The sequence below is a fragment of the Aptenodytes patagonicus genome, chromosome 10 (assembly GCF_965638725.1).
Source record: "Aptenodytes patagonicus chromosome 10, bAptPat1.pri.cur, whole genome shotgun sequence".
Taxonomy (NCBI): Eukaryota; Metazoa; Chordata; class Aves; order Sphenisciformes; family Spheniscidae; genus Aptenodytes; species Aptenodytes patagonicus.
Window position 1 is genome coordinate 22,178,010 of NC_134958.1, and position 26,028 is coordinate 22,204,037.

General features: G+C 57.2%; 3 protein-coding genes across 9 annotated transcripts in view; 2 read left to right on the forward strand and 1 right to left on the reverse strand.

The window, feature by feature from the left end:
• Window positions 1-4,352, forward strand: part of SIN3A (SIN3 transcription regulator family member A) — a 36,669-nt gene extending 32,317 nt beyond the window's left edge. For all 3 annotated transcript variants that reach the window (XM_076348497.1, XM_076348496.1, XM_076348498.1), the window contains 2 exons: window positions 306-513; window positions 3,102-4,352. In XM_076348497.1, the coding sequence (XP_076204612.1) occupies window positions 306-513; window positions 3,102-3,332 (439 nt within the window). In that variant the 3' untranslated portion in view covers window positions 3,333-4,352. The remainder of the gene's footprint in view (window positions 1-305; window positions 514-3,101) is intronic.
• Window positions 4,353-6,579: 2,227 nt separating this feature from the next.
• MAN2C1 (mannosidase alpha class 2C member 1) lies at window positions 6,580-21,072 on the forward strand. The gene is given in 27 exon segments (XM_076348499.1): window positions 6,580-6,600; window positions 6,602-6,699; window positions 7,222-7,347; window positions 7,969-8,092; window positions 9,003-9,073; window positions 9,306-9,483; window positions 9,969-10,158; window positions 10,642-10,748; window positions 10,925-11,035; window positions 11,412-11,504; window positions 11,892-12,008; window positions 12,766-12,861; window positions 13,179-13,324; window positions 13,808-13,931; window positions 14,442-14,563; window positions 16,246-16,331; window positions 16,856-17,026; window positions 17,307-17,389; window positions 17,561-17,655; window positions 17,783-17,887; window positions 18,090-18,246; window positions 18,575-18,718; window positions 18,834-18,943; window positions 19,543-19,622; window positions 19,740-19,885; window positions 20,286-20,389; window positions 20,470-21,072. Coding segments are annotated over 27 exon segments (3,123 nt in total). The 3' UTR covers window positions 20,588-21,072.
• A 251-nt stretch (window positions 21,073-21,323) lies between these two features.
• NEIL1 (nei like DNA glycosylase 1) lies at window positions 21,324-25,954 on the reverse strand. 5 transcript variants are annotated; one of them, XM_076348502.1, is made up of 10 exons: window positions 25,483-25,954; window positions 25,218-25,337; window positions 24,970-25,048; window positions 23,704-23,803; window positions 23,420-23,544; window positions 22,885-22,912; window positions 22,433-22,546; window positions 22,273-22,334; window positions 21,898-22,102; window positions 21,324-21,721 (listed from the first exon to the last, which is right to left on the reverse strand). In XM_076348502.1, exons 1-10 carry the CDS (start codon window positions 25,899-25,901, stop codon window positions 21,702-21,704), a joined length of 1,272 nt encoding a protein of 423 aa, XP_076204617.1. In that variant the 5' UTR covers window positions 25,902-25,954; the 3' UTR covers window positions 21,324-21,701. The 5 variants fall into 5 exon arrangements, with proteins under 5 accessions (XP_076204617.1, XP_076204615.1, XP_076204618.1 ...); XM_076348500.1 differs by having other exon boundaries at window positions 22,885-23,287; XM_076348503.1 differs by lacking the exon at window positions 22,433-22,546.
• Between the last annotated feature and the right edge of the window lie 74 nt (window positions 25,955-26,028).

Genomic DNA, 26,028 nt, shown 5'->3' on the forward strand with positions numbered 1-26,028 from the left:
CAGATTGTTTTTTTGGCAGTCCTGCCTTGGCTTACAATAACCCTCTACCTGAAAACGGCGGGTGCCACGTCAGGGCTTTTCATGAGCAGGGAGTCAATTGCACAATAGCCGTAATTTCAGAAATAAGATAAACCCAGCGGGCTGACTTGTTGTAGGGGTCTGAGCCTGAACGACTGCAACGGGCAGTTGTGCTCCAAGCTGTTTGCCGGGCTTTTGGGGGGCCAGCACAGATCTACCACCTACGTCCAGCCGAGTAGCGCTAGAGGGGTGAGCACTAATTCCAAGAGGGGTTCTCTGGTTTGCAGGAATCTGAGGCGGATCCGTAAGTGTCAGCGTGGTCGGGAGCAGCAGGAGAAGGAAGGGAAGGAGGGAAACAGTAAGAAGTCCATGGAGAACGTGGAGAGCTTGGACAAGCTGGAGTGTAAATTCAAACTGAACTCCTATAAGATGGTGTACGTGATCAAATCGGAAGATTACATGTACAGGAGGACCGCTCTGCTGCGAGCTCAGCAGGTAGGAGCGAGCGGAAGGTCTCGGGTGGGCAGCTGGTGTTTCCCGGGACCCCCTGCTCCCAAAGGTCAGGTGGGGAGAGTCAGATGAAACGTCCTTGGGGATCCCTATCGGTAACATTTAGCGGTCTTTTGTGTTGCCGGGAGGATGGTGTGCTATTTTGTCCTCCCAAGGCACTAAAGATCTTCTGAACGTTCCAAAGGTGTAATCTTTTCTTCCTCCACCTCTAACTCTTGTCGTCCTCCCACCTCTCCTCCCTTCTCTCCAGAGAGTTTTATTATGGTAGGACAGCTCTCAAATTTCTTCCAGGAGGTACTTCCCAGGGGTGGTGTGCCCCCTGTTTTAGGGAAGACCTGTCTTCTGCATGTTCTTGTGGTGACGTGTGAGAGTGCCTGTTCTTCCAGGGCTTCCCCAAAGGGGAATCAATCAGAGTGCAGAGCATCAAATGCCTTCTGTCCCCGTGGATCCCTCTGGGTACCATCCCCTCATCGTTTCCTGTCCCCACGGTCACGGAGAGCGGGAGTCCTCAGGTCGCTCCCGCACGGCAGAGTGTGGCAGCAGCTCTAGAAAAGCTGGTTTTGTGGCAAGGATGGGCGGGGTGAGGTCACCCATACAGAAAAATCCCCGTGGCTGTTTTTCCAGGGCTTGGAAGTCCTGGACCCAAGGGTCTGTGACATCTCGCATCTAGCAGTCAATGCTCATGATTGTTGGTTTAAATTGGAATTCGACTTTTTGAAGTTACTCAAATTTGCTTTTGGTTCTCCCGTGCCAAAAGTAACCGTTGGGCCCAGGGAAGGAGGCGGCGACTGGGACAGGTGGGGGGAGGCAGGGGAGCAGGAGGGAAGGAAGTGTCAGCTCTCCGGCTGTTCTTGAGCTGTAAAGGTTGGGGTTTATTCAAGGCGAAAACAGCATGTGACTCCAGATGGGCCAAATTCAGAAGGGTTCAGTTGGAGAAAGCCGATTTGGTCTTCTGAACGCTTCGACGCTCGGTTACTTTTCTGATCCCATGGGAATATTTCCATCCAATAGAGAAAACCAGGGAGCTTTAACAGCAAACTCCAGTTCTAGTCTGGCTATTTAGACTTGAGGTTTGAAATACTTCGCTATAATTTTATTATAATCTACTTGAAACACAACATTAAGCAGAGTGCCATGGCTTAGGATGTAAAAGAAAGTGAAACCTGCCCGATTCAGGCAAAAGTTACTGACTTAAGCAACTAGAAGCAGAGGTACCTGAGAGGCTCTGTCAGCAGTAGTCTCTTCTGTAGCTGCAGAGATTGTTTTCAGTTTGTTTAATTATTTGCTTTTCTGAGCAAACTACTGATCACTGAGAAAATTCACTGGGCGATGGGGGAGTGGGAGAGGTGCGCACTGCTTCCTGCCTAGTAAATCATCCTTCACAGCTCCGTTAGTCATGTATTTAGACTTACAAAACAACTACTTACCATCTCTTCTTTGCTGATGAAATACAAACAGTGGTTTTATTTCGTTAGTTGTGAATACCGGTTTGACAAAATTACGTCAGGTGAGAGTGTTTTGTTTCAGTAGCGACTCTTTAAAATGCCGATACTGAGGAATTTGATTGAATTCTATCTATCCCATTCAACTGGCGCAAACCTCAAGGAAAAGTTGTATCATCAACAGGATACTAGGTGCCAGTGTTTGCCACAGAGAATCTGAACATCGGTCAAATTACTGAACTTCTAAGTTTATAGCATGCAGCATAGCCCCTCGGATACTGAAGTACACCGAAGGAGCTGCAGAAGCTGCACTGAACTACATGTCTATTGGATTTAAGAGTCAACACTGAGAAGCAGTCAGTCTTTAGGAGAAGAACAAAACAAATAATAAAACACATAAGTTTTAATCTTGAGGCTTAATTATATTTGCTGTTTTCAATTATGACTGTAGTCATGGTTTTCAAGCCGTGGTTTTAAACCATCTGTCCTGGATTTTACATTCCTTAAGCAGATGCTTTTACTCAAGATGTGCGCAGTTTTTCCTCTCCTGATGCTTCTGTTAAGCCAGCGGTTCTCAGACCTTTTAGACCTGACCTGGTTCTTAATTTTCTGTAGCAGTTGGGTCCCCTGACATGTGTAATGCCTGTTGAGCTTGCTCTCTCCTGGGACTGTGCCCCTCTGGAGGGGCGGCCTGGAGGCGGACCCTGAGGGCTGGGGAGAGCAGGGCTTGCCTGGTCGAAGGTCTACCTTGGCCCCCTGGCTGCTTGAGGGGGAGGAGGCGGCAGCATCTTTTGGGCGATGCAGAAGGGATGCAGTGCTGAGCGTGCAGCTCTCGGGCTCCCGCAGGGTATGTTCTGTGTCCCCAGCCTGAGGGCCGCTGTATTAAACAAAGAGCATAAATCCCTTGGTATTCCTGAGTTCGTTTTGCCACTGTAATTGCCTTGGAGAGGAGACCCGGGGGCCTTTATCGGAGCTTTTCCTCTGTTGTTAGCAAGGGCTGGTGGCTGCGTTACAAATTCCCTCTGGCTGTTGACCCCCTCGGTTCTGTCGGCTGGCAGCCGAGCTTTGCGTAACGCTGCAGCTTGGGGGAACGAAGCCGTCTTTTTGTAACACCTCTTCCTATTTCTGTAGTCCCACGAAAGAGTGAGCAAGCGGCTGCACCAGCGGTTCCAGGCCTGGGTGGACAAATGGACCAAGGAGCACGTGTCCCGCGAAATGGCAGCCGAGACAAACAAGTGGCTAATGGGCGAAGGGTTGGAGGGCTTGGTGCCCTGCACCACCACCTGTGACACAGAGACCCTGCACTTTGTGAGCATTAACAAGTACCGCGTCAAATACGGCACAATATTCAAGACACCATAAAACTCCGCCGGGGCGAGGGAAGAGCCCGGGAGATGTGTGTGTGTGTGCGCGCATCAAGGAAAGGAGGAAGACGCCTTTCTCCCCTCACTGTGTATCTCCGTAACATGGCCACTTGACTAGTGTGTGGCTGGTACAACCTGTCACCAGCGGGATTCCCTGTAGGGACGTGGATCTCCACCGGCGCCCGCTGGGACCGCCGGCCGCCGGCCCTTTGACTTCAGCACGCGTCCCCGGCGGGCGGGAAGGACCCTTCTCTGAACTGAGCCATCCCAGAGAAACACAACGAGCTCGTACACACCAGCAGTGTTGAGGCTTTGACTCCCCGGAGGCCCTGAGCGGCGAGGGAAGAGAACCGGAGGCTCTCCACGACCGGACCGCTTGGATGTGTCCCGAAATCCCCAGGTGCCTGTCGCGACCGGATTCTCCTCCCTTTACGCTGCCGCCAGCCGGCCGGGCTCCTGCACGGGGCCGTGGGGCAGCCCGACGCCACCTCACGGAGCGGACCCTGGGTTCCTCTCGCCTCCCTCTCCTCCCTCCCAGGCTGGACTCACCCCGTGCAGATCGGTCTGTCCTTTCTAGTGCCAGTGGAACTGTTTGGGTTTTTTTTTTTTGTTTTGTTTTGGTTTTTTTGTACCTGCTTGTTTACTAGTCTCTCCTAGTGCCATGCACCAGCTTTTCACACACATGTACGTACACACACACAACAGAGAACAACACGATTTTAACATGTTCCCCTCCTTTTTTGTAAATAAATGTACAAATTGTCAATTTTTTGGGGTTTTTTGTTTTGTTTGGTTTTTTTTTTTATTAAAGGAAGTATGCTTGATGTGCTAGCATAACTGTACTAGCTTCTTGTGTACCATAGTACCAGGTGGCTTGAGAATTAGTTCCGACAGACAGACCGACGGAGACATTTATTACACTTTTTACCAAAGGGAGTTATCATTGTAGTGCTTTTGTGTGGAAACTTTTTTCTCCTTTTTTTTGTAAATAAAAATAATGTCTTTGTTCTTAACTGGAGGAAGACACTCGCTTACCCACAGCCCTGTTCCTGGTCTGAAAGGCACTGTGCAGCATGCAGTTTTTGGGGTGGGGGAGGGCCGGGGGGGGGGGGCACATCCACCATTTTCTGATTGGCTTCACAATCTGAGAGGAAAAAGCAGAGGCAGCGTGTGCGTTTTGCGGTTAGCACAACCGCGCTATAAGCAGTCTGTTAAGATATATAAATATATATTGTATAATTTTAAATTTTTTTTTAATTTTTTTGTTTTCCTGGTGGGTAATTTTTATCCACCTAGTCTTCCAGCTCCAAGGACCTTCGCTTTTGGGAAGTGTTGCTGAGCTACTTAGCTGGGGTTGATTGTGCTGATGTATTTTTCCCTCTCAGTATTGGAGAAAACATCATTTGAAGTACTAAACCAGTATTCACAGAGCTGCTCTGCGTGTGTGTGTGTGCGCGGTGCGTGCAAGAGAAGGGTGAGGGGATGGGGGTGGGTCTCGGTGCATTTCGCTAGTGAAATCCACATATGGGATATATATTTTTTTAAGTATAGAAGTTTAGCGCTGGCAGATATTTAAAACACGGGGGAAGATTCCGATTTTAAAAAAAGAAGTCGGCACGGACTTCGTAAGCCACAACAGACACAACTGCACTGTCTCTCCTCCTCAAAGGAGGCAGCTTTCCTTGCACAAACCCATGCTGCCAGTCCTAAGCACTCGAAACGGCTTCCGTCGTCCCTGGCTGGGGAGCTGCGAGCAGGGCTTTGCCGCTGCTTAAACCTCTCCCAGGGATTTGGTTTTTTTCCAAGACAGCAGGTCCTCTCCTCCCGGCACCGGAGCTCCCCTCCCTTCCGCAGGCAGAGAGCTGGAGGGGGACGCGTGCCTCGCCGGCCCTTCTGCAGCCGGGAGAGCCGGGGTGGAAGCGCGCGGCCCCGAGGGGCCGCTACTCATTGGCAGCCAATGCACAGCGGGCAGATCGTGAACGGGAGCCTCCTATGGAGAGAGGGAAAGGGAGGGAAGAGCCCAGCGGGGAATATTCACACTTTGCCAGCAATAAGTTACCCGTCTCGCTTCTCCTCCTTTGCTGTACGCAGGCAGGAAGGGGCTCTTGCGTGTCCTCTTCCATCTCAAAGGTTTCACGCGCGCTCCCCCGCTCTCTATTCCCCCCTTATTTTTCCTGTTGTATGCTCAAGGTGATCTGGAAGCAAAAATCCTGGGCGATTTAGACTTTTGACCAGCTTGGAAGTAACAGCCGCTGCTGCTGCTTGGTGGGTGTCTTGTCCCAGAGGTCTGTGCCTGCGTGTCACTGAGCGCAAGGTGGGTGGCGCGGATCCCTGGGATACGCCGCGGGGAGACCTCTGCCTTCGGCGGCCGGCCGCCCGCCCTCTGACATCCCAGCTCCGCTCCCAGCCTGTACAATAGCAGAGGTTTGCTTTTTGGTTTGGTTTTTTTTTTTCCTCCTCCTTTTTATTTGAACTTGCTTTTTGTATTCTGTAATGTGATCCTTGGCCCACAATCCATGTGATTTCTATACAAATGTTGTAAACTTGATTGTAGTGCAGTATTTCCATTAAAATACCAGGGGCTACTCATTGTGTTACAGATTCTTCCTTCCTTCCTGATCATACACAATGAAATTTTGGGCTGTTTCGGAGGAAGAAGGGGGGTAGGGAGGACGAGAAGCGGGTGCAGACTTGCTTAGGCCGAGGGACCGAGAGATGAGACTCGCGCCTCTGCTCAGGTTCTGCCTCTGCGTTCCCAAGTAGTTTACCCAAAACCGCAGCGTTTTGCCGTGGCCGGAGGCAACCGTCGGCCGTTTGCTTTCCTCCCGAAGCCGGGAGGGAGGGGAGTCGGCAGAGCGAGTACCGCCGTCCTCGGGAGCGCGTTTCCAGGCCCTTCGGAGGAAGGGGAGGACGAGGCCGTTCCTCGGGGGCGCGGGGAAGGCCGGTCACCCGGGGACGCCTCGCTGCAGTCAGGCGGGCCCGGCCCTTTCCCGGGACAGCCCCTCAGCCCGGGGGGGGCGTCCCAAGCCACCCGGAGGGCTGCCCCGAGCCGGGCGGGAAGGCCCTGCTGCTGGTTGCCGCCTGGAAGCGGGGCTGTCGGGCACCCACCCGACCACCGCCCGCCGCCTCCCGCAGGCCTCGGCCTCCACACCGGGCCCGCCCCGCGGCCGCGCCGCCCCCTGCGCATGCGCCGCACGCGGCGGCGGGGGGGAGGGGGGGCCGCGGTGGCGGCACAGGGCCCGCGCATGCGCAGAGCGCACGGGGCCAGCCATCATGGCTGCCCTGAAGCACCGGCGCACGGCGCTGGAGCGGGTCGAGAAGTTCCTCTCCGAGACCTACTTCACCGACTGCAACCTGCGGGGCAGGTGGGCGGCGGGGCCGCCTCCCCGGCACCTCCCCGGGCCCTCCCCGGGGCGCTGGCAGTAGGGGGAGGCGGGCCGCGCCGCGCCCGGGCCTGCTCCCTTGTGCGTGTCCCCCAACTCCACCGCCGGCCCCTCCGGGGAGGCCGCTCCCCGCTCCCCCGGGTCGCTGCCGGCCAGGGCTGCGGGGGCTCGGGGGCCTCAGTGAACAAAGCACACACACCCCCTGGCCAGCCTGGAGCTCTGCCTCAGGGTGCCGCTGGTACAGTCGCCTCTGTCCCCCAGCCCTCGGCGGGGCTGCCCGCGGGGGGACACGGCTGGGGCGCCGGCTCCAACAGGCCCCTTCAACGGGGCAAATTACTGCTCTGCAGTTCAGTTAATACTCTGAGGGTATTAAGCGATAGCAGGGTGATACAGCCATGCTGGGAAAGCAGGGTGGTCCTTATCCCCCCCCCCCCCCCCCCCGCCCCAGGCTGGTCCATGCAGGACTGGCTTTATTAATCGTGTCCCGGCTGTCTCTGACCATAGGCTCTTTGGGGATCGCTGTCCGCCGGCGTCGCTCTCCTGCTTCCAGACCCCGCGGCGCATCCCATACGATGAGGCCGTCGGGCAGGAATTCAGAACGGCTAAAGTGGGAGACTCCTTCGGGCCCACGTGAGTACCAGGTTTCGGTGGTACCGTGAGCACGGTGGGGCTGGAGCTCGCGTCTTCAGTGTTACTTGTGTGCATGAATCCTCACGAGCTCTCAATGGCAAAGAAATGAGATGATAATCCTCCTCCCTGTTGCGTGCTTTAGGTAGAAGGTGTCTGCCCAGAAGCCCTTAGGGAGTTTTCATAAGGAAATGGGCTGAGATGTGTCTGTTTGCAAGGAGAGTGAAGAGCCGGGTTCATTGATCCTTTCTGCTGAGAGCTCGTGTTCGTAGTCATGGTTGTGACTCTGATGCTTGCTTCTGCGAGGGACCTGTATGCTTTGTCAGGCCTGGGAGAAGACTGGGTTTGTTTCCTAGCAGTGGTCAAAAACATGATGCTGCCGTCTGTTTCTCTGGGGTCCCAGAAGAGCCTGGTTTGGGGCCAGAACCACGGGGTTTGTGTGCTGCCTTCTGAGCTTCCTCGCCCGCTGGGCCTGCCGTGCCTCCTTGCAGCCTGGGCACTAGCCTGCCGTAAGGGTTGTGAGCAGTCCCCACTCTGCTTTCTCCATGGAGGCTCTGAGGAATTGTGGCTTCCCTCGGGGGAAGGTCTCACGGTGGGCTGAGGTTGCTGCCTGCTCTCTTCCAGGTGGGAGACCTGCTGGTTTAAGGTGGAGCTGAACATCCCCCCGGCATGGGCAGGGCGGGAAGTGCACTTCGTCTGGGAGAGCGACGGGGAGGGCATGGTGTGGCGAGATGCTCAGCCTGTCCAGGTAAGGAGGTGTGGATCAGAGGTGTGCCAGCTGTGCCAGGCGCTCCGCTACGTGCAGAGTGGTTATCTCCCTAACCCCTCTGCAATGGGGAAGCAGAAGAAACCCTCTCCCGTTTGATAGGCACTCTTCAGAGGAATGCCTACCTGTGTTGGGGGGTGTCAAATAACACGTGGACCAACAGGAGAGAACCAAGAACAATTGGAGGTCTAGACAGAGTGGTCATGAAGAAAAACAGAAGGAGGATATGTCGTTGTAGGGTGTTTTAGCCTTAAGTGGTAATCTCCGAGGCAATAGGAGAGCTGCCTTTAAATACGAGAAAACCTGCTGTGCAGAGAGGGGCAGTGTTTGTGAAGAGCCTGGTACGTGGGGTGGGAGAGAGGGCTATGCTCATGGTTTGCATGCTGTGCTGGCTATTTCCAAAGTTCGGCCCAGAAAGGCAAGCCTGCTGGTGGTGGGTTTGAGTCTGTTTTCTAGAGGTTGCACCCCGCCAGGAGTTAAAATTCTGGTCTACAAACTGGTAATGGCTGAAAATCCCTTGCTTAGGCGTTAGCAAATCTGTCTTGGAAGAAGGATAGGCAAGCATTGGGCCTGCAGTGTGAATCTCCACTGCTGTCAAGAAGAGTGGGACAGACTCTTGTCACACATGTCAACTTCAGTCCTGCTTTGGCGGGGGTGGAATGGCTCAGGTGACCTTTTGCAGCCCTGCCCTGCTCTGTGGTGGTGTCCGCAGGGTTTGTGTAACTGCTGGGGCAGCAGCAGTTTCCGTGCCGGTTGTTCTTGTGGGAAGCATTGTCCCACGGCACGTGGGACCAGGCCCCTCCATCCAGCTGGATGTGTCTTGTCCTGCCCGTCCCACCTGCCGTCGTGGACCTCTGAAGATGTGTGTTAAATGTGCTGTCTTCCCCTGCAGGGTTTGACTAAGGAAGGTGAGAAGACCAGCTACATCCTGACGAGCAGCCTGAACGAGACGGACCCCCGCAGGTGGGTGGTCAGCCTGGCCGGAGCCCCAGGGAGCCCCCCACCGCTGGGGGAGCTTGGCGTTGTTTGAAGCCAAGAGGCCGGGCTGAGACACCCAGGTGCTCTGGGAAGTGTTCAGCATTCAGGGGCTCTGTCCGTTGTTCAGGTCAGGCCGGTCGCACCACAGGGAGGGGAATGGACTTTCCCAGCCGATTGCTTGTGGTCTGCTCCCTGACGGTTTCCTTTTGCTCTCCAGTGTGACGCTGTACGTGGAGCTGGCCTGCAACGGTCTCTTTGGGGCCGGCAAGGGCAGTATGATCGCCCCTCCGGATCCTGACAGGAGGTTCACCCTGAGCAAGGCTGAGCTGGTCGTCTTCAACAGGGATGTCTATGAACTGCTGGTGGATCTGGAAATACTGCTGGACATGGCCCAGGTCTGTGAGCTCCTTTTCTTCCCTTCTCTCACCCTTTCCACCTCCTTCCACAACTTCATTTTATCCCCTTCTCCCACCATTCCATGACCTATCTCCTCCCACCAGAAGGCCCTGGAGGAGCAAATGTTTGCTCCTGCTGCTTTAATGCAATTGACATTGTCTAGAGTAGCAGAAAACTGAACAGAGAGAAGCCACAGGTGTTTTTTTCATCCCCTTTCTGCTCCAAGGCAGGATCTGTTAGACCAGAGCCCCCTGGGATGGGCCTATGTGTAACCTGGCTTTAGAAGGCACGTGAGCAAAGACATCAGGTTGTGTCTGTGAAGCAGGGACACGGTGTTTACCTGGCACCACTGGCAGAGTCAGATGTTGGAAGGAGGTAGCGGGTTCTCCCTGGGGCAGGTGGCATCCGAGCTGGTACAGAGAGCTGCTTGGAGCCAGAGGATGTGCTGAGCTCCGAGTCAAGCTGTTATCACTCCCAACCCCAGCTCCTCGGGGAGGAAAACCAGAGGAGTTTCCAGGCACTGTACGCTGCCAACCAGATGGTCAACGTGTGTGATGTTATGGACCCCTCCACCTTCCCCGCTGCCCGTGACCTGGCTGCGGCGATCTTCAGCCAGAGGAACGGCGAGAGCCAGCACACCATCCATGCCGTGGGTCACTGCCACATTGACTCTGGTGAGAGCAGCACGGCGCTCCCTCTCTGCTGAGCTGGAGGCCAGGGTGTGCTGCCCAAGGGGAGAGCTGGCTGCCCTTGGGCTCCAGGCACTGGGTACTGTGCCCTGAGGGAAGGGAAAGGGACCCCTGTGCTGCCATACAGCTGGTCTGTCACCGAGGCAGGGGAACGCGTCTGGCTAGCTGTGCCGTCTGGAGCACTGACGGGGCTGCTGCTGAGGGATGAATTACAGACCGCTATCTTCCACCTGTTGACTTCACCCCTCGATTTCCAGTCCCTGGAGGGGTGTCAGTCTCTACAGAAAGGCAGCAGGAGAAGTGGGAGCTGGAGGCCCCAGGCTGTGTTGCTGTCAGGCACTTAGTCAAAGGACAGCATTTTGCTCTAGCATTTTCCCCGGCTGATCCGCGAAAGGCAGCACAGCCCCATTCCCAAAGGAGCTTGTGCCGAGCAATAACCGCGGTGGGGCCACGTGTCTGTCCCCGCAGCCTGGCTGTGGCCGTATGAGGAGACCATCCGTAAGTGCGCTCGGAGCTGGGTCACGGTGGTCCGTCTGATGGAGTGCAATCCAGAGCTCACCTTCGCCTGCTCCCAGGTGAGCCATCTCCCTCTGGGGAGCTCTCTTTCTGCTCGTGGCATGTTGCTTCTCCCAGCATGACCCAAAACGAGACGGGGGGAATGACTGGGAGCGTCCTGTGCAGTTGCAGAGAGGAGGGACATTGGTGTGGAGCGATGTGGTGGGAGCTGAGGCTGATCTCTGTGCTCTGGCAGGCGCAGCAGTTCGAGTGGGTGCGGAGCTGGTACCCTGGGCTCTACATGCAGATTCAGGACTTTGTGGCGAAGGGGCAGTTCATTCCTGTCGGAGGCACCTGGGTAGAAATGGTGAGAAGCACGGTGAGCCTGGCTCGCCGCATCCTCCCTGCGCCATCCCTCTGGGGCTGGTCCTGACACTGGAGGGGGAGAGCAGAGCCCGTCTGGTTGGTGATTGTCTCCGGGCCCAGAAAACAGCAGCTGTCTGCAGTGTCTAGCCTCGCAAAAATACCACCCCTCTCCCAGATTGTCTCATTCCCTGAGAAAGGAGCTTTGGTCCTGGACTGGCTGAGCTCTGTTCCTCCTTTTGCCCTCTGCCGAGCTCTGTCCAGATCCTCCTGGTGATCTGCCGGGTCAGGATGACAGTGGGTAGGAACGGGGCGCTCGCAAGACCTCCCCTTTCCTGGCTCCTGGCTTGCTGCATGGACTCCCTGTCCTTTCCACCCAGGATGGGAACCTGCCCAGCGGGGAGTCCATGGTGCGGCAGTTCCTCCAGGGACAGCGGTTCTTCCAGGAGCAGTTTGGCCGGATCTGCTCAGAGGTACTTGCTCTTTTCCAGCACACCTTCCTTGCACACCGTCTCCTTCCACCTCTTGCTATGCGTGAGGGTTTCTCTCTGGTTTGCCTTCCAGATACGATGTTCAGGTGCCTCAGGTTGGCCTGCTTTTTGCAGCTAAAGCTGTGATGAGTGAATATCTAATCCCCCATGTATCGTGGCAGTTAGCACAGCCCTGGGCCTTGGTTATATTGCCTGTAGATCCCTGGCAGGTCTCTAGAATTGTTCCTTGTCTAGCACATCTTCAGTTCCCTCTGCAAGAAGGGCTCAGAGCCTGACTACCAAGAAACCCTCCACGAGCTCAGGCTGTGATTTGTGGCCGGTGTGACTCACGTGTGTCTCTCCCTCTGCTGCTGTCACGTCTGCTCCCAGTTCTGGCTGCCGGACACGTTTGGATACTCAGCCCAGCTGCCCCAGCTGATGCGTGGCTGTGGGATCAGGCGGTTCCTCACGCAGAAGCTCAGCTGGAACCTGGTGAACACCTTTCCGGTGAGCTGTGCTTCCCCTCTTGCCAGGGGATGGACTTGTGGTTGCTGGAGTCTGTCTGCAGGGCTGGACCTGTTGGTTCCACAGGTCGAGCCAGTCCTTCAGCTCAGCTGACACAGGCTCTTCTTCAAGAAGCCACCAGTTTATGGTGGTAGCAACGTCCTGTCAGGCTTTAGGGGAGAGGAAGGACATGGTTAGAGATCCCAGCTGGGCCCCTGGCCTACAAATTCCTTCTGCTTCCAGATGGGAAGCTGTGACTTGCGTGCAGGTCTAACAGACAGCAAACCCAGCCTCTCCTCTGCTGTCCCCTGCCCTTGTGGCATTCCCCATCCTTGTGCAACTGACTCCTTGCACTGATCTGTCAGGGCATCCTGCAACCCCATGGAGAGAAAGTGAAGGCCCAGTTTGAGTCCTCGGGGGGGCTCTGAAGTGCCTGTCCCCTGTGCACTTCCCTGGTGACAAAGGTGCTGGGCTTTGTGTGTTTGACAGGGCTTGCGAGGAAGCTTGGGCTTTTAGCGCGAGAGTTCTGCGCTGATGTGGTTGAAGTGTGCCCTCCACGCACACATTTGTGTGGGAGATGAGCTTGGGAGCCTTGAAACACTGAGCTGAGGGTGAATTTATCTCTTTCTGGTACCGGCATGACCAGAGATGTCTTTTTGGGAACTCCTAGAAACAGTGGGGCTGTGCTTTAGCATTTTGGCACTGTGTGGTACAGGGGGGCTGTACGAGACACACATGCTTTCCTTTGGCTTCCCTCCAGCATCACACCTTTTTCTGGGAAGGCATTGATGGTTCCCGAGTCCTGACCCATTTCCCCCCTGGTGACTCCTATGGGATGCACGGGCGAGTGGAGGAGGTGAGTGAGATTGCCAGACCTGCATGTGAAGTGCAGTGCCAGCCCCTTGGGGGCAGATCTGAGGCTCCTAGAAGGGGGCACTGCCTGGGAAGGGAGCGGGATAGCTGGCAGCATTGCTGGAAAGAGGGTGTTTGGGTGCCTGGCAGTCAATTGCCTGCCTCTGAGATGTGTCCGTGCCTGATTTTGGCAGTTTGGGTTGGGGAAGGGGGGGCAGGACTGGGCTTTGCACCCTAAAGGCTGACCTGGCTTTCTTGTGTGGAGCTGTGGGAGCTGGGGCTGGGCGCCAGGGGATTGCAGCTGTCCAAAAATCCCTCTAGATGCTGAAAACAGTGAAGAACAACAAGGACAAAGGACGTGTGAACCACAGCGCTCTCCTCTTTGGCTTTGGAGATGGAGGAGGGGGCCCCACGCAGAAGATGCTGGACAGGATGAAGAGAATGAGTGACACAGACGGGCTGCCAAGGTGCGAGGAGAGCTCCCTTCCTCTCTCCTTGCAGGAGCACTTGTTTTGAGGCGGGCTTGGCCTTCAGCAGTGCCAAAAGAAAGGGTGTGCGAAGGAGGGCAGGGAGCAAGCGGGGCGAGCAGAGGGCTAGGAAAGATTGTCAGGGAGACAGTCTCTCCATCATCAAGAGCTGTAAGAACAGGTACACGGGGCAGCCTTGGACTGCTTGCGAGCCCTCAGTAGAGCCGTGGGGTGAGTGGCCAGCACAGCAGCGGTGCGTGGCAGTCAATCCCTGCCTGGGGAATGTCCAGATCTCCGTGGCAGGCAGGAAGAGCAGCGTGGAGTGGGAGAGGGGTAGGAGGAGGTTGAGGGGAACACTGCGTGTGGTTGTGTTGGGGTTTCTCAGGCCTGGGTTCTGGGGCTGTCACCTCCCTGGTCGGGATGCACCATTAGAAGCACGGGCTTCTCCCCTGGCTCATCGCTGTTTGTGCCTCTCTCCTGCAGGGTTCAGATCTCCACTCCCGACCGACTCTTTTCTGTCCTGGAGAAGGAATCGTCGCAGCTGTGCACCTGGGTGGGAGAGCTCTTCCTCGAGCTGCACAACGGCACGTACACCACCCAGGCCCAGGTGACTGCACGCACGGGACGGGGGGCAGCGGTCTCCCCCACCCCCAGGCAAGGCGACCATTCTCAGTTCTCTTCACTGCTGCTCAGGTGGCTCCAGGGTTTGGACAGCGCCCTTTAGGTCTCAAACAGTGGGAGCCACCTTGTAGCCAGGACTCCAAAAGGCAGATGTATTGTCAGACTTTCTTCAAGGGGTGAGAAGGAAGCCTGGACACGGCAGGGCCCCCTTAGTCAACAGCTATCACGTCCTTCGCTTTAGCAGATAGTTGCAGAGCTTGGGTGAAGAGTCAGAAGAAGGGGAGGAAGGTGAGAACAGAGACAGGAAGCTATGGCCTGTGCTGGGAGTTTGTTCGATCTGTGGCAAAAAATAACTCGCTGGTAATGGCAAACTCATGACAGCTACAAATAACCAACCTTCCTGCACTGGAGCTGGGCTTTTGCTGCTGGTGTGAGAGATCCACTCCCAGCTACCAATTTCCTAAGCATCTTCCTTCTCTCCTTGCTTTGACACCAGATAAAGAAGGGGAATCGGGAGTGCGAGCGAATACTCCATGATGTCGAAGTACTGAGCACCTTGGCTGTGGCGCGGGGCGGCGCGTTCCAGTATCCTGCCAGCCAGCTGCAGCGCCTCTGGAGGTGAGGGCGTATGGGAGCACTGATGGTACCGGGGGAGGATGGGAGCGTTGATCTGCTCGAGGGCAGGAAGGCTCTGCAGAGGGACCTGGACAGGCTGGATCGATGGGCCCAGGCCAACTGTATGAGGTTCAACAAGGCCAAGTGCCGGGTCCTGCACTTCGGCCATAACAACCCCATGCAGCGGTACAGGCCTGGGGAAGAGTGGCTGGAAAGCTGCCCAGTGGAAAAGGACCTGGGGGTGCTGGTCGACAGCCGGCTGAACATGAGCCGGCAGTGTGCCCAGGCGGCCAAGAAGGCCAAGGGCATCCTGGCCTGTATCAGAACTAGTGTGGCCAGCAGGAGGAGGGAAGTGATCGTGCCCCTGGACTCGGCACTGGTGAGGCCGCACCTCGAATACTGTGTTCAGTTTTGGGCCCCTCACTACAAGAAGGACATCGAGGTGCTGGAGCGTGTCCAGAGAAGGGCAACGAGGCTGGTGAGGGGTCTGGAGAACAAGTCTGATGAGGAGCGGCTGAGGGAACTGGGGTTGTTTAGCCTGCAGAAAAGGAGGCTGAGGGGAGACCTCATCGCTCTCTACAACTCCCTGAAAGGAGGTTGTAGCGAGGTGGGGGTCGGTCTCTTCTCCCAAATAACTGGCGATAGGACGAGAGGAAATGGCCTCAAGTTGTGCCAGGGGAGGTTTAGATTGGACACGAGGACGAATTTCTTTACTGAAAGAGTGGTTGAACACTGGAAGAGGCTGCCCAGGGAAGTGGTTGAGTCCCCATCCCTGGGGGTATTTAAAAGACGTGTAGATGAGGCGCTTAGGGACATGGTTTAGTGGGCATGGTGGTGTTGGGTTGACGGTTGGACTCGATGATCTTAGAGGTCTTTTCCAACCTCAATGATTCTATGATTCTACGAGGGCTGGGGACTTCGACGTGAGAGCTGGCTGCTCTTGGGGTACCACTCCCCATCCCCTACAGCTCCTTGTCCCTGCCTGAGTCTGGGTAGAAATCCCTGCTATCAGTGCATCAAAATTAGCCTGGACCAGTCAGACTGCACTGGTGTGGGCAGTTATTGGGCAGCTCAGTGGGCTGATGGTGGGAGATGGTCACTTACCTCTCAGCCCTGTTCAGCTGGAGCCAGAAGGGTGACTGACCACAGCCTGTCTTCATCTGAACTGCCTCTTGAGTGAGTGGGAGAGCGGTGCGTAGTTAGGATGTAGGGACCTTTGCGGATTTAGTACCGCAGCGCTGCGTGTACACAGCCCCTTCCATAAACTAACTGGTCAGGGCTCCACCTGGAAAGTGTTTCAGTGCTTTGCTTGATTCTCCCGTTGGAAGACAGCTCCAAAGCCTCACCACTCTGCTGGCTGGAAGCTTCATTTCCGACCTAAGCTTATTCCCCACCCGTTTGGACTTGTCTGAACTTGTGCAACAATATATCTGGTAGCCCCAAGGGATAAAAAAATTAGCTCTTACTTCCCATGGTTGTGGTTTACTAAGATGACAGTTGACAAGTCCTAACATAAAGAGATTTAAAGGATGCTACGGAAAAAATCCTTTTCTCTCAAGTGTTTGCTAACGGGGGGATAAGGAACAGTTATTAAGTTTGTCTGTCTTGCCAACAGGGCTCGGTAAGCCAGAACAAATCCAGTGCTCTCCCCTGCTTCCTCACCCGGTTTCTGTTCTCTGTTTTAGGTTATTGCTGCTCAACCAATTCCATGATGTTTTGCCAGGCAGCTGTATCCAGCTTGTGGTTGAGGATGCCCTGCAATACTACACAGGTGAGCAGGGAGTTTGGTTAGGAGGGCACTTACCCGTTGGAGCGTACTGGGTCCTGCCTGGTGGGGCTGCAGAGGTTTCAGTCCCGGACTGCCAGGCGCTATGGGTCGAACGTGTGCAGGCATGTGTCTGTAATAGTGCTAACTCAACCGGGAATTAGCAGGGGAGCCAAGGGATTAAAAAACATCCCGAGTTACTGACTTCTCTGCTTGCTGCTGGCATGCCAGGATAGACCCCAGCAAAGGTTTGTTCCTGCCTGCCCACAGGCACTTGCAGTGGCTTCACTTTATTACAGCACCACAATTTTCCAGTTGAGCTGGCATAGCTCATTGTAATCTTGTAATAACAAAGTTAAGAATAATTATAAACTTTAATTACTTACTAATAGATAATAATATTAATGATAATTAGTAATTGTAGCTTGGAAGCAGCTAAAGTGTGCATACATTGCACGGGAGCGCCAGAAACTCTCTCAGATGTGAGAAACGGCCTGGACAGATCCAACTCAGGCCTTTTTGTTGCTCAGAGATCCGCAGGGCTGGTGCTCGGCTGCAGGAGGAAGCTGTGCAGTCCTTATGCAGGGAACTGCTGCAGCCCAAGGCAGGGAGCACTGAGAGCACCCTCGTGTTGAACACTTTGCCCTGGGAACGAACCGAGGTGATCTCCAGGACTGGGCCAGCCGGAACAGAGACTTTAGGTATGCCTAACTCGGGGGTAACTGATGTATCAGAATTTCTTACGGGGCAGAGGCAGTAACAGAAATACTCTGCCTCTCCCTGCCCTGGGGAGGGTTTACTGACTTGTCAAATCGCTCCTTGGGACTTTATCCCACTTCAAAGTTGTCCCTGAACTATGGATGGAGAAGAGGAGGGTAGGAAAGGAGGTGCTAGGTCTGACGTGAGAGCAGCTGGGCAGCACAGTGCGACTTAGGGTTAGTTCTGGGGCAGATGTTGGAACAGAACCTCTTTGCTTTCCAGCCCTGGTGACAGTCCCCAGCATGGGCTATGCTCTAGTGAGGGAGCCGTTGCTGCCCCCTCAGCCTGTGGCAGTGAGGAAACAGGTAAGCACAACGGCAGTTGTCCTCAGATCGGTGTACCCTGCATCAAAGGTTGATTGGGGAGAAATCTAGGGAATCCAGCATGCAGCAAGTTCCCACACTAGATTTGCAACTGGGGCACTCAACTCCCGCAGGTGTGGGTCTGCGAAATCTGTTTCTGTCCTTTCCCCCAAGGAGGACGGCTCCATTGCCATGGAGAATGGGGTGATTGCAGTCTGCCTGGACATGATGGGGCACCTGACCTCGCTTCGGCTGGTGGACTCCGAGAGGTATGTCTATCACCCAGTTACTGGAACCGGGCTCCTCACACTTCTCTCAGGTCTTCTTCTCACTGTACGCCCTTCTCCACTGCCAGTTCTTCTTACGCTGCTGTTTCTCTCTTCCACTTTGTTCCAGAGAGTCAGTCCCAGATGGCTGCTATGCCAACCAGTTTGCACTCTTTGATGATGTTCCCCTGTACTGGGATGCCTGGGACGTGATGGATTATCACTTGGAAACCAGGTAGAGGAGCAGTGCATGCAGCACTTGGATTTTGACTTTGCTCTGAGGTTCTTGCCTCCCTGTCAGTCCTAGCTGTAACAAAAGCTGCAACAGAGCATTCACTCTGGAGAAGTGAGTGCCTGCTGTGTGGGAGGCTGGACTGGGATTTGGGAACCTGGATCTGCCAGGCTGAGACCAGCTCTGCCTTTATCCCTTTCTCTAGGAAGCCAGTGACAACGCTGCTGAAGCCTCTGGAAATCACCCTGGCTGGGGGCCTGCGGGGAAGCGCGAGCTTCTCTCTGCAGATCGGGGAAAGCAGCACCTTAACCCAGGAGATCATCCTGGATGCCACGTGCCCGTACCTCCGCTTCCTGACCCAGGTTTGGCCAGCGGCTGCCGTGCGATACGAACGTGTGCTGTGCAGGCAGGGCCCTGGGGAGCTGAACCTCCCGTCTGAATTACGTTCCCCTTCCTGTTTCCTTCCCTGGAGCCCCCCTCTGCCTTAGGGGAAGGCAGCCCAAGGGTGGGGGCCCTGAGGGACAAGGGTGGAAGAGACACCCGCCAGTTCATCTGTGTTCAGACTCTAGCACGGTTTTATTGTACCTGGTCTGGCCTGGGTGCGAGCTGGCTGCTGTGCACCAGGGAAGGATAAGCGCAGCCTCTGCCCGTCAGCCCCCCGTGGTGATGTCCTTCTGCTACTGCGTTTAGGTTGAGTGGAAGGAGGCTCACAAGTTCCTGAAGGTGGAGTTCCCTGTGCAGGTCCGGAGCACAAACGCCACCTATGAGATCCAGTTTGGACACCTGCAGCGGCCAACGCACTGGAACACGTCCTGGGACTGGGCTCGATTCGAGGTGAGAGGAAAGGTGGTCTGGTCCCAGGGCCGAGCTGCTCCTCCCGTGGTGGGGCTGCTTTTGCTCCCAGGCAGTAGCTCTGTGTGGTGAATATGTCCCTTGGTACCTCCTGCAGGTGTGGGCTCACAAGTGGCTGGATCTCTCCGAGCACGGCTTCGGGGTGGCACTGCTGAACGACTGCAAATACGGGGCATCGGCCCATGGGAACGTCCTCAGCCTCTCGCTGTGAGTAGGGTTGGGGTGAGGGTGGTGCTGCAGCAGTCACTTTGCCTTCTGAGGTGTCTCTTGGAAGTCAAGGCAGCACCTGGTCCTAGATGATCATAGTTAATAAGGAAATAGTCTGGTATTAGTCTGAGCGGCTGGCTGTCGTCCGAGAACTTTTGGCTGACCTAATTAAAATTGACTAAGATAAAGTAATTCCTGTGAGTTATGCTCACAGATAATTCAGGAGAGACCAGATCCACGTTTGCACCAAGTAATTTTTCTATTGCTGGCCAAAACATATCCCAGGAGGGGAGGCTTAAGGAGGGGGAAGGAACAGCAATGTTATGGATGCACACAAAGCTAAGAGAAGCTCTACATATTTCAGTTTGACTCCGTCAGCCATAAGTTTCACAGGAAAACACCGTTCAAACTTTTTAGCTTCTGGGACTGTCCAGGGTCTGTTTGCTGTTGCCAGAAACCAGCAGGATGTTGGCTTCCACCTCAGGGCCCAGCCTCGAGGTAGCAGGGGGAGGCAGTTGTCACAGCGCTCCTCTGGCTCCGCACTGGGTGACAGAGGGCGCTGCCGAGACACCACTCTCACCTACCTCTTGTTGCCTTAGGCTGAGAGCACCCAAGTCCCCCGATGCCACGGCGGACATCGCGTGCCACATGTTCACCTACGCCGCGATGCCTCACCTGGGTGAGTGATGGGCAGAGCTGGGCCCTGTGGCGACACGCAGGGTGGAGGATGCTCTTGGGGTGAGCATGTCTCTGGCTGTGCATGCGTAGAGGCTGGCCAGAGGTTCTTGTGTGGCAGGTTCCTTCCAGGACGCCAGTGTGATCCAGCACGCCTACAACTTGAATTTCCCCCTCCACACGGTGCCGGCAAGCTCTGCCCAGTGCCCGGCCTGGAGCGCCTTTTCTGTCAGCTCACCTGCGGTCGTGCTGGAGACTGTCAAGCAGGCAAGTCCCCGGGGCAGAAGTGGGGAGGGCAGATGGGTTAAGCTGCTGTTGTTAAGCATGGCTTGCTCTTTCCCCCACGTTGGGTGACCGGCAGGCTCAGCTGAGCAGAAACAGCGATCCCTCTGGTCTGCATGTCCTGCTAGGTGAGGGCAAGGGGGGTTAGCACCCCTCTCTGTCAGCCCGGGCAGGCACTCGCACCAGGGATCGTGGTAGTATCCGCGTCTGCATGTGGGTACTGCAGCCACAGTCGTTAGCGCCGCAGCGCAGCAGGTCAGGAACACGCGTGCCCACAGGCAGAGCCGCTCAGCCGCGATCACTTGGGTCGGGCTGTACCCCGAGGTGTAGGATAGGATGCGCCTGTCTCATTCGTCTGAATTCCCGCCTGCGCTGTCCCCCAAAGGCTGAGGACAGACCTGAAGCCGTGGTGGTTCGGCTGTACGAGGCACATGGCAGCACCGTTGTCGCCTGGCTCCAGACCTCCCTCCCCGTTAAGGAAGCGATGCTGTAAGTCCACGCTGGAGGGCTGGGCGCCTGCGGGGATGGAGATCAGTGGCTTCAGCCTCACCCGCTGCTTTCTTCCCCAGCTGCGACCTCCTGGAGCGGCCGGCTGCAGGGGGCCGCCTGCCGATGGAGCAGCGGGGCATGAAGCTTTCCTTCACACCCTTCCGCGTGCTCTCCGTCCTCTTGGTCTTGAGGCAGTGACGCCGTCAGTCGCCCTTGCTGATGCTGCGGCAACCTGGACCAACGCCGTGAGCTCAAATCGCAGCCTGAGGCTTCCCCCATCCCAAGAGCTGTGCAAGGAGGCGGTGGTTCCAGGGAAGGGCAGTGTCTCCCCCTCGCCCCCCACCCAGCCATCGGAGAGCAGCGCTTGAGAACAACCGTGTTCTTCAGGAAAGGACAGTTACCCCCTGCCTAAACCAGGGAAGGAGGGCCCGAGTGAGTTCCTAGCTAGCTGAAGGGTGGGTAAGGTTGTGGGACAGGCTGGCTGGCCCCGCACGGGATCTGCTCCAACCCGGGGGGGTTTGGGGAGCAGCAGTGGCTCCTGTGTCTTGGCCTTCATCTTGTCCAGACCCAAGGGCAGCAAGTTTAAAGACGCACTGCAGTCATCCCCCTCTCCCTTCTCCTGCCTCTTGCACTGCCTTTGCAGAAGGGGAACACAAGTAAACAAGAAAATTACCTGAAAACAAGCTCCAGCCTGTTTTCTTAACTTATTTCCAGATAACTGCGCTGATCTGCCTCCTCCCAGGGGCTCTGTTGTAGCTGCTGCTCTCTTAATGTCCTCCTCAGCAGGATCTGACTCCTGGGACTGGGGAGGCAGAGCTTACCTTTATTTTTTGGGGGGGGGGGGCGAGGTGGAGGGGAAGCCTGCTCCAGCCCATCTGGGGAAGAGGCTGGGCACAGAGGGGTTATCCTTCGCACAAAAAGGCATGCACGGTGATTTCTACACAAAATACTTTATTAGTCAGCTAAAAACAGTGATCCAGACAGCAGCCAGAAAGGGAAGAGGGGAAGGAAGAGGGAATCCACTTTTAGGCAGAGGGAAGGGTCAGGGTCCAGCACAATGTGTGGTCCGTGGCCCTTATCCCCCCTCAAATGCCCGGGGACAGCAGGCGGACGCTGGGTAAATCAGCCCCATCACCAAGCCCAGCTTCTCCTTCCCACACCGGCCGGATGCAGCAGTAGCAAGCGGGCGCGAGCACAGGTACAGAGCAGCCCCATTTCTCCCCAGCACTAACCCAGGCCCCTGGCCAGGCCCTCCCTGAGCTCCTCCTGCGGCTGTTAAAATGCCCCTCAGGAGGAGGGCAGCGTGCAGCACTCACACGGCAGGGGCTGCGCCTGGAAAATGGAGAGGGAGATGAGAAGTCAGAGAGTGAGGGGGTGCCTGGATCTGCCCCGCAAAGCCCCGCTGACTCCTCCTGCCCTTTGGCACCCCCTCAGTCCCCTTGACACGAGGGAGCGCTCCCACAGCCCCCGCATGTGCGTTTGAAAGCTGCGGGGACTGCCAGCCTCACCTCTGCCCCTGCGCGCAGACGTCCGGCGGCTTCTTTTGGCTTTGACCGGTGCATCGGGCTCAGACGAGGCTGGAGAAGCGGTTGCTTTCCTCCTCCCGCGAGCACGTCCCTTCCTCGGCCCATCAGCCACCTCCTCCTCCTCCTCGGCCAACTTCGGGGGTTTCGCTGCAGCCCTGGAGCACCGTTTTGAGGCGCGCTTGGTGACCTAGGTGGACATCAGAGCCAGAGCTTGGCAGCAGAAGTGTGCTTGGACTGCCAGATGATGCGAAACTGCACGTAGGAGCCCCACCGTGAATTCGGGAGCAGCCTGAGCAAGGCACGGGGAACAGGTCAGCCTCTAGACCCAGCAGGAGCCACAACCACAAAGCTTCTTACCTTGGGGGTCAGAGCCTCGGGATCTGCCTTCAGCCGAGCGCGCTTCTTGCGGGACGTCTGCCCTGTGTGAGAAGACGTGCCCAGGTTAGGCAGGGTGAGATGCCCCAGTGATGGGGCAGAGAGTGCCCGCGCCTCAGGGGACAGGCTGCAGCCCAGTGACCTTTCAGGGACGCTGTCACGGGTGATGTGCGAGCTGAGCACTGGGGAATTGGCACCGGGGTGGAGGGATTGGCTTGAGGGGGGTGTCCTCTCCTCCCCCACCAGATTCCCTCCCCTGCCAAAACATTGCTCAGTTCAGACTCGGCCCCAGGGAGAGCACACCCTCCGGCTCCCAGCCTGGCAGGCGAGGAAGGGGACGTAGGTGCTGGCCTGGAAAAGCAGCCTGCGGGCGCAAAGGCTGTGCCCAGGCAGGCGGGTGTGCTGGCAGGAAGCCTTGGGGACAGCGGGCTCTGTCCCCCAGTGCCACCGGCTATCACAAGCCCGTCAGCGCCCCAGGGAGAGGGGCTTTGCCCCTGCCTTTGCCCCCGTGCTGCACAGCAAGCATGGGGCTTCCCAGGCTCCAGGCCTCCCGGAGCAAGAGCAGGTCCCGTGGGGAGGAGAGAAGACACTCACCTTTGGGAGCCATGGGGCCAGGCTCTCCCTGCAAGGAAGGCGACGGAGCATTGACTTGGGGCGCAGTCATTCTGCAGGTAGCGGCAGCAGAATCCGTGCCCCTTCTCCACCCCGCAGCCAAGACAGTGATGGGGAAACAGCCACGTTTCCCACGGGAGTCCGGCTTGCTCTGCCTGCCCTGTGCCTCGGGGACTCTCCCGTCAGCCCCCGCTCCATCTGCAAGGCCCCACCACGGCGCCGCGCCCAGACAGGGGGCACAGGAGGGAGGGACAGGGCTGCCAGACCACCCGAGCCCCCCGTTCCCGCAATCAGCCCCTCTACTCCAGACTGCCTGCCGTCCCTCGGCCAGCTGGCCACCGCACAGAGGGTCCTTGTCACCTCCATGTCCAGCGGTCACAGCAGTCTGTTGGAGAGGGAGACCCGCAGCGACACAATGTAATGCCGGGGGGTCTCGGGAAGCAGAAAATGGGCTGGTGTCCCCTTGGAGGAGTGGTCGGGGGGCACCCAGCCCCAGGCAGCGACCCCAGACTCCTACCTGGAACCATATGGTCCTGCCGTTGCGGTCGCGCAGGGAGCTCATGCCGGGCACCAAGTAACACTGCAGCCAGTTCTTGAAAGCGGCGTAGTTATCCGAGTGATCTGGGTCAAAGAGGTTTTTCTCTGGGAAGGGAAAGAGAGAAAGGACAGAAGTAGAGAGGAAGCAGTGACCATGGTGTCGGGGTGCCCTCCCAAGCCTCCTGCTGCCGGGAACGCAAGGCCCAGGCCTCCTCGCCAGTCCCAGCTGTCCCTGTTCCCCAGCTCCCCGTCCTGTCACCTCACCCGCCGCGATGACCTCCATGGGCACGGTGTGGCACAGCTCCAGGAGATCCGGGTTCTCCCGCATCAGCTTCAGCTTTTTGCTCAGCGTCAGGGAAGGATTCTGCAGGGGTGGAGAAGGGGAGGGAGGTCACCTGTCAGCCACCCCAGCCTCGCCAGGGGTCTCTCCTCCCCAACACCAGCCAAATTCCCCATCTCCTCTCGCCTTCCTGAGGATGAGCTGCCACGCTCCCCACCACCTGCCAGCCCTGAGCTCACCCCCTTGTAGGCTTCCAACTGCACGTTAGCATGTTCCCCCCAGCTACGATGACATGAAAGAGGGCTAGCACACGGGAACGTCAGCACTTTGTAAAAACAGCCCTCAAGTCACATGTTTTATTTTCGGCCTCCTTTAAAATAGCCACCTCCTCTCCCCCGAGGCCGCGAGATCGTCCGGTGGGCTCTGCTGCAGCCTTCCCCAGAGATTTTAAGCTTGCAAGGTGTTTGTTTCCCTCGCCCCTTCCTCTTCACCCACCCCAAATATACCCGGAGACTTCCTGACGGCAGAAGCCGGGTGCCGGCGGGCACCAGTGCAGCACGCAGGCATGTGCTGGGAGAGCTGTCACAGCTCGTCAGCTCTGCCACGTGTGAACGAACGCCGCACACGTGAGGTTACAGAAGTGCTGCGCCCCATTTGCCGCTCCGTTGGAGGGGCAGACGTGCTCAGACACGGGTGTTTATGGCAAAGGACAGTAACGTGCTTGAGGAGAAAGATCCCACGCAGCAAGCGTTATAGTTGTGAGGGAAAAATGCCTGCCGTCGGGTTGGGAAAGACTCGGAGCAGCAAATACCTCCCGACAGCGGTGTGGACAGAGGCTGCGCGAGCTCTGCAAGGGCCTTGTGACAATGTTCTGCCCCATCAGAGCGAGGAACCAAACACGAACTGAAACTGGTCCCAAACCCTGAGCTGGAACAAGCCCGAAACAGCAGACCTGAACCAGAGCTTCGTGCCCAGCTAAGCCCAAAGCAGAGCCAGAGCAAGGCAGCCAGCTGAGCCCCGACTGGGGGCTGGAAGCAAACTGAACCGCCTCCACCGCTGCTGAGCCCAAACCCAAATCAGGAACGCCTCTCAGCTCAGTCCGGCTCCCTGCACGGAAGGCAAGAGGCTCCTGGGACCCCAGGGAGCTGCCGAGACATCCCGCAGGGCCACAGGCAAACAAATCCCTGGTGTGGCGTCTGTCTGGAAACCTGCCCCTTTCTGAGCCTGCGAGAGCACCAGGTATTCCCCACCTTCTTCCTCCTCGCCTGCTCCTGATCCTTCAAGGCCTCCAGCACGGTCCGAGCCTTTTCGAAGGGAGGGATCTTCAACCTGAGAGAGTCCATCCGTTACACGCGAGCCTGAACTCCCGGTTCTGGCACTTGCCCGTGTCTACCAGGTGAGGAGGCCCAGCCGGCTTAGCCGAGGAGCCGTCAAGCTCTGGCAAACTCTTGGAGACCAAACCTCCATGGCAGGTCAGCGGGTGCTCAACCCACCTTACCTGTACAGGATCTCCGCGCGGAGGTAATTCCCAATTCCATTGAAAAACTTCTGGTTTAAGAGGGCCTCGCAGATGGGCTTGTCAAAAGCCTTGTCATCCAGGTTCTTCAGCACGTTCTCCCTGCGACAGAACACGGGGCATCAGGCCGGTTCACCCGGGCATGGCCGTTTTACTGCCGTGCAGTAAAAGCAGCCGAACCAAAGCTGGGGGGGGGGGGCCCTTCCCTCGAGCCGGGCCGTGGCTGGCAGGGCGGTGGGACGCTCACCTGAAGGCCTGGTACTCGGAGAGGACGCAGGGCCCGCGGCCCAGCTGCCAGGCGTCACCCAGCCGCCACGAGCCGAAGCGGCGGGCGTCGACGAAGCAGAGGGCGCGCGGGGGGCTCTCGCGGGTCAGGAAGCGGAGGTGGGCATGGCGGGGGAGCCGGGCGGCGGGGCACAGCCGGAACGACCCCGACATGCCGAAGCGGAAGACGAGGTCCTGGGTGGCGGCCGGGCCCAGCGGGGCCAGCGTCAGCCGCAGCTCCTTGCCCCGGGAGGTGGCCGAGACGCGGTAGGCCTCGCTGGAGAAGGGCACCTCCGGGCCCCTGCCCACCGCCGAGCGCTCCACGCCGCCCGAGAACACCACCCCGCCGCACGCCTCGTTGATGTAGCGCCCGGCCAGGTGCAGCTCCGGACACTCGGGCATCGCCGCGGCCACCACCCGACGGGACGGGACGGGACGGCCCGGGCCGCCGCCACACCGCGGGCCGCCGCCGCCGGCCGCCCGCCAGCCCGCCCCGTTGCCTGGAGACACGCCCAGGCCCCCGCCCCGC